Genomic DNA, 6970 nt, shown 5'->3' on the forward strand with positions numbered 1-6970 from the left:
ATCATCTCCTTAGTAACCATAAGCGAAAGTCGTTCGTCTAGACGTTCGCTTATCTAGCTCGCCCACATGTGCTTCCACACACTAGGGATGTTTGACAACCCGCTCGTCCAACTCGCTCGCCTAAGATTGATTAGTCTTTACCCGAGCCAACCAAATTCTCCTTGTTGACACTTGCTCTCGCTTAGCCTCCCGCCAATGCCACACTCGCCCCATGTACCCTTGTCGAAGTAAATATCTCGTTGAATTCTTGCTCGCTCAAAGATGCTATTCCTCTAAAAGTCTCATACGAGGGATCCCACCTCGTCGAATAGTTGCACAATATTGTCTGAAGAGCCCTCACCCAAGCCTCACTAAGTTTTTGCCCAGCCTCACTCAAGGAGAAATCCCTTCGCTTCGGCTATCCAATATCGCCCTGGAGAACCCCTCTTCCCAAATCACCTCACAAAAGTCAATGTTTGACCCCTTAACATCCAAAGTTCTGTAAAGTCTCTCTCTCTCTCTCTCTCTCTCTCTCTCTCTCTCTCTCTCTCTCTCTCTCTCTCTCTCTCTCTCTCTCTATATATATATATATATATATATATATATATATATATATATATATATATATATATGTGTGTGTGTGTGTTGTGTGTGTGTGTATATATATCTTAATTAAGCATGCACCTCACATTGACACTGAAACTGATATTGAGCGTTGGAGCGTACGCCAAAGGAAACCTCATGTGCCCTTATGTCTCACTCGAACTAATTTCTATCTCTCTCTCTATCATTTGTTTTATTCAAGTGACTTAATACAAAAAAAAAAAAAAAAAAAATCAACTTTCTCGGGTAATAAAACCTAGGCAAGCGATCGACCATTTATTTTTTCTAGTATTTCTCGAGTTTTTTTTAAAGATCGTGGCATATGGAGTTCGTCTTTTCATAGTCAAATCTCTCTCGAATTTGACACACAAATGACATTCATGATTTTTCAGTGATATTTTAGCTTCGTCTCTTCATCATCATGTGGGCTTGCTAGTTCAACTACATTTTTTCTTCATTATCGCCCAAGTCACTATATGAAACTTTGCATGTAAACTCTGTACAAAAATGGCATTCAAAGGCCTTTGTCAGTGTCTCAAAAACTCCACCAATACATAACACCACTTCGTATGAAGTGCGATAATGAGCTTAGAAGTCGTAAGTTTTCGTTTTTTTCTCATTAATAGATGTCCCGCTCTTTATGCGGGACAAAATTATAGTTATAATATAAGCCGAGTCTTTATAAGAGGAATGAGAAACTATTTCCTCTTTGTCACAATTTGTTAAAAGACGGAAAGGTATTAACAATGCCCTTTATATTTTCCAAAAAAAAAAAAAATCGCTATATGTACGTTCATCTTAGAACATCTCGAGGAACTATGTATGACAAGCAAATTCGTACTCGTACTGAACTGTTTTTTTTTTTTTTTTTTGAGAAAACGTACTGAACTGTTATTGTCATTTTATATACTAGTATGATAAATAAATATATATATATATATATATATATATATATTAATTGTCCTTGCTTTTCTGCATATATGTAGGGGCAGGGCAATAATTGGATGTGCTTTCTTTTCCACAACGGCAGGGATGGTCGCACCAAACGAAGGAAAGGAATAATTCAATAAACGCGTATTTAGTTACCTTTGTGGGGAAGGGTGGGAAATAATGTGCTTTTTCTTTAGTAGACTTTTCTCCAAAAATCATTTATGTATTTATTTTTCTATTAATGTAATATTCGTCTTATGATTTTCATGCTTGCCGACAGTCACTGACTTGTATCTATACAAGGCCCATCAATAAAGTAGCATGTGAGAATTCAAAAGAAAAAGTGAAGTCTGTTCATCAAATTTAAATATTTTCTTAAAAGTATCACATAATTAGTAAAGGGAAATGATTTTTGGCACGACTCACGAGTTGGAACGATCCACTCGTGAGTTGACACGTGGCCACTAACTGCCACGTGTCAACTCATGACTGGATCGTTCTCACTCGTGAGTTGTGCCAAATAGCATAACTCAATTAGTAAAAGACTAAACTCCACGCGCTATCATTTTGTGTTATTATTTTTTGAGAAAATGACACATATATATTTTGTATTTTAGTAAAATGACGTTTAACTTTTAATTTTTAAAAATATCGAGCTTGTACCTTCTGTTTAATTAAAATGACAAAATTATAGCTTAAAATAGATAGCAATGCCAATAATCTTCCTCTTAAGAAACCGAACCAAACTTTAAACCAGTACCCCAACCCCAAATTCTCAATTTTGAAGTACAAAATAACCCCTAAATTGAAATAGATTTATAAAACTCATACCTCCCAAGAGATGGTTTCTTTCCGTGTTCGAATTGCAATTCTGAGTCCTGGGTTAGACGCTCGAATCAGCGATTGTGATGATTATCGACTGTCAATTTTTACCCATTTTCTATGTCTGTATTTTCCATGATTCACTGATTGTTGTTCGTTTTTTTCGTTTTTATGAGTAATAATAAAATGAGGTTTACATATAAATATTAGAGTCAACATCGATAAAATAAAAAATAAAAAATAAAAAATAAAAAAATTTAAAATTTTAAAAATTAAAAAAAAAAATTGTGGCACTGTAGTCTATTTAATAATATAATTTTTTTTATTTTAATGAAACAAAGGATACAAATTCGATTTTTGAAAACCAAAACTTAAACTTGACATTTCACTCAAACTAAATATATATATATATATATATATATATATATATATATATATATATATATGCGCGCGCGTGTGTCATTTTTCCTTATTTTTTTAAGATATAATCATCTCCTATTCAAACTTTATTTTATAATTTCTCTTAGTATCTTATTTTTAATCCAAATTTCTAATTTAAACACTAAAAAACATCTATCATCTATTTATTAGTTTAATATATTCATCAAATTTATATGTAACATTTAACATTAGGTATTATTAAAAATAACTAAACATCAGATATATTATATAAAATAAATTACTAATTAAAATACGTTATATATTACAACAAAAATAACATTTAGTTAACAAGAAAATAATTTTTTTATAAAGGAAAAGAACGACTCAAATTAATTTTTATACCACAAATTATAATTTGAATGATATAAAATAATTTTAAGAGTATTAAATTTATTCTTGTATATAAAAAAGTTAAAATTAAAGACAAAATGTATAAATTAAAATATTTTCGGGGTTTTGTTTCAAAATTAGTTCATCTAATTTACTATTATAAAATGATAGCTCTATTATAATTTGTGAAATTTGTTGTCACTAGCGCATCTTACACTTCTTATTAGGGGAATGACTCAAGTTTCATTTAATTAATTAATTAAGGAAATACCCTTCGCGAATCAGTTAATTAATTAACAGACTGAATTGAGTTAGGTTAATTAATTAATTGAATGTTTGAATTGGAAATTCACAAAAAAATTCACAAAAATCAAAACTTAAGTCAATTCATATTCAAAGCATTCAATTAATTAACCTAAATCTTAATTCAGTCAATTAGTAAATTAATTTTACTCACAAAAAAATTCAGAACCTAAGCTAATTCTTAATTCAACCAGTCAGTTAATTAATTAACCTAATAAATTTTAATCAGTTAATTAATTAACTGATTCGCGAATTAGCACTGAATCAACAAACAAATGAAAAATCCACCGAATCAACAAACAAAAAGAAATTGTAGAACGAATCAAAAACACGAACGAGCAGAGGTATGTATAAGTTGATCGAAACTTCAAAGAGTGAGAAGAAGAACGCAAATGTGTCCAACACCACAAATCCCTCGAACGCACGCTTATTCCACAGCACCATCGTCCTCGTCTATTCCGCCGCCAATCCATCGCCGGATACCCCTATCCGCACTGCCACGAACCTCGTCTACTCCGAGAACCCCTCCGACACCGTCGCCAAGAAGCTCGAAGGCTCGCTCCTCAACGCCGCCGTGTTCGTCGTCCTCGCCGCCGCCGTGACGTCCCTGATCCTCCGAGTGTTTGGGGTTATGAGGGTAATTTTGGAATAAAATTTCATTTGGGCTATTCTCTTAATTAATTTAAACTTGGGTTATTCCCTTAACAAAGATGGGTTGATTGGATTAGTAGGCTAATTCACCCATTATAATTTTGTGAATAGTGAAATTTTATATTTTGAGTTACACTATTCGGTTACTCAATATTAGAGGGGAAATAAAATTAGATCGAAGACAAACTAATTTTATTTTGTCACATTTCAGTTTCTAGGAAGATAGATGAGAGTGGAGAAATTTAGATCTAGGAACACTAAAACGTTATGCAGATAGATGTTTAACTTTAGCCATACATAATAAGCATATGAATAAAACGTAATTCATCGGATTCAAACTTTAAAAAACAAATAATCAACATCAAGATTCAGGACTACAAAAAACGTTCTTCTCATTTTTTAAAAAATTTTAAAAAACCATCATCTAAAGTATAAAAAAAATTGAAAAATAAATCGAGCACGAATTCAAATTTTCAAAAACTTTAAAATTAATATCATAATGTGTTAACTCTCGACCCAAAAAAATCCACCCAAACCAATTAACACCTCATCATCATCCCCGGTAGATCCTTCGGTGATTCTCCACAAACGGCAGGAGCCTCAGCGACATTCTTCTTGAGCAGGCTCCCCTCCAACGAATTCCACAATCAAACCGTAATATCCGACGATTTTACCATAAACGGTGACCTCTTGACTGTCTCATGTCGATGTATGAGCAGAAAATCTCCATCAGACCCGTTGTTTGACGAGTACGATCACAGCCACCCCAACCCCGTTGTTCAACAATGTTTGAAAGATTTGGATTTCGTGGTTGAATAAATGCTTTGCCAATTCAAGCTTTTGGTGGAATCTATTTGCTTTAGGAAAATGGTAGTTAGATTCTCGAAAAACAAACTCACATTTAGACTAAATACTTTCCCAAAATAGTCACTAGAAAGCTACTCAAATCCACCCGAGTCATTATTACCGGCCCAAACAACGCTTGTTCAGCTTGTATGTATACGCTCCCAAGGGTTTAGCATTACTAAAATTACGGTTTAGCATAACCAAAAACTCAAATTCCACTCCTTTAGACTCAATCGTTTTCCTAGTTAGCAGAGCTATATATTGAATGTTCTGAAAGTTCAAATCAAAAACCATAAAGAAAGACAGAACAAATCCGATTTCATTCCAGACCAGAGCTTCAACAACAGTAACAAATTTCAGCCAAAACGATCTACCTAAGGTAGAATATAATCGACGAACGAAATACTAATAAGCAGCCAATTTACAAATACATTTTCAAACAGAAGTTCCAAACGCGTCGGCGCAGAAACCCTAACCGCCGAAGCCGTAGAGAGTACGGCCCTGCCTCTTGAGCGCGTAGACGACGTCCATGGCGGTGACAGTCTTCCGGCGAGCGTGCTCGGTGTAGGTCACGGCGTCTCTGATGACGTTCTCCAAGAAGATCTTGAGGACACCGCGGGTCTCCTCGTAGATCAGACCGCTGATTCTTTTCACTCCGCCACGGCGAGCCAATCTCCGGATCGCCGGCTTGGTGATTCCCTGGATGTTATCGCGGAGAACCTTCCGGTGACGTTTTGCTCCTCCTTTGCCAAGCCCCTTCCCTCCCTTTCCTCGTCCAGACATCTTCTCTGATTCCTGTATCATAAAATTACAACTACAATCAAAATCGCATTTCAAATTTCAAAACCCTAGAATTCAACATCTACAGTAGAAATTAGAAGTTTGATACACCGATTTTCGGTATGAAATAGAACGAAAAGAAAAAAGAAAACTATCATTCGAAGATTGGTTCCTGAGAGGCCGAACCTGTGTGCTAAAAAGGAATGCCAATTATGAGCAGGGTCTAAGTCGTGGTTGCGAAGATTTGTAAGGAAAGTGAAGATGTCAAAGTTCAACAAGGATTTTGGGTATATATACTAGGCTATAACGGGAGTGACTGTTTTTTGGCAATCCACACTTTTGATTTTAAAAGCAGTTTAAGACCGTCGATGTTTAAATGAACAGCTAGGATTGTCCAACTTGATTTTCGCGGATCCGTGACGTGGCAATGAACCAAAATTGCCTTCCCGCTATTTTCCCTTTGTTTTTTCCCCGCATTTGGTGGCCCGCCCGCGGCTAAATTTCAAGATAAGCGGCCTCTTGATTTTATTTGAAAGAATTACATTGTATAACGTGTATTGTTTTTTAATCATGCAAATAAAATACGTTATCTAATCAAAATATTTTCTACAATTTATCCAAAAATAAGTCTATCACACTTGTAAATATGGAGAAACAAACCAAAATTCAATTTTGTTCCTTTCAAAAACTAGTACCATACTGTTATTATGGTACCGTTCACGAAGCATATAATTTAGGTTTCGTTCTTTTATTATTTCAGATTTTCTTTCTAGGATAGTATAGTACATTTTAGTTTTCTTTTAATTTAATTTGTGTATTAATGAGCAATACCGGCACTTACAAAAGAATTTCGACCAAAATGAAACGAGCTGGAATTTCGAATTCCCAATATTAGTCATAAAAATTACAAACAAAAGAATTATCAATTATAATTTTGAAGATGATTTGTCCTATTGATGCAATAGTGAATAACATTAACTGATTCCATATTTAAATTTATAAAAGAATTTAGTTTACATTCGTGAAAAACAATGAATTTTTTTTTATAAAAATAGCAGAGTTAAATAAAAACTTTGATTATTAAAAAAATTCCAACTTGATATTATATTTAAGAATTATGAAACTAACTATGATTACATTTGACGAAATTAACTAAGAACAAATTCGTTACAAAGTTACAATAATAAAGACAGATTTAAAAATATAATTTTGATTTAATTTTGAAACTCTTACTCGGATGATGCTTCATTCATTGAACTCATAGACGAAGTCGTTTTGGCATTTC

At 33.7% G+C, this 6970-nt stretch overlaps 1 protein-coding gene across 1 annotated transcript; it reads right to left on the reverse strand.

The window, feature by feature from the left end:
- Positions 1 to 5203: 5203 nt before the first annotated feature.
- Positions 5204 to 6003, reverse strand: LOC149379322 (histone H4). Its single transcript, XM_089604378.1, has 2 exons — positions 5872 to 6003; positions 5204 to 5700 (listed from the first exon to the last, which is right to left on the reverse strand). Exon 2 carries the CDS (start codon positions 5686 to 5688, stop codon positions 5377 to 5379), a length of 312 nt encoding a protein of 103 aa, XP_089460504.1. The 5' UTR covers positions 5689 to 5700; positions 5872 to 6003; the 3' UTR covers positions 5204 to 5376.
- Between the last annotated feature and the right edge of the window lie 967 nt (positions 6004 to 6970).

Source organism: Urtica dioica, chromosome 12 (genome assembly GCF_054948205.1).
Source record: "Urtica dioica subsp. dioica isolate 48M chromosome 12, U.dioica_male_clone48M_v1_H2, whole genome shotgun sequence".
Taxonomy (NCBI): domain Eukaryota; kingdom Viridiplantae; phylum Streptophyta; class Magnoliopsida; order Rosales; family Urticaceae; genus Urtica; species Urtica dioica.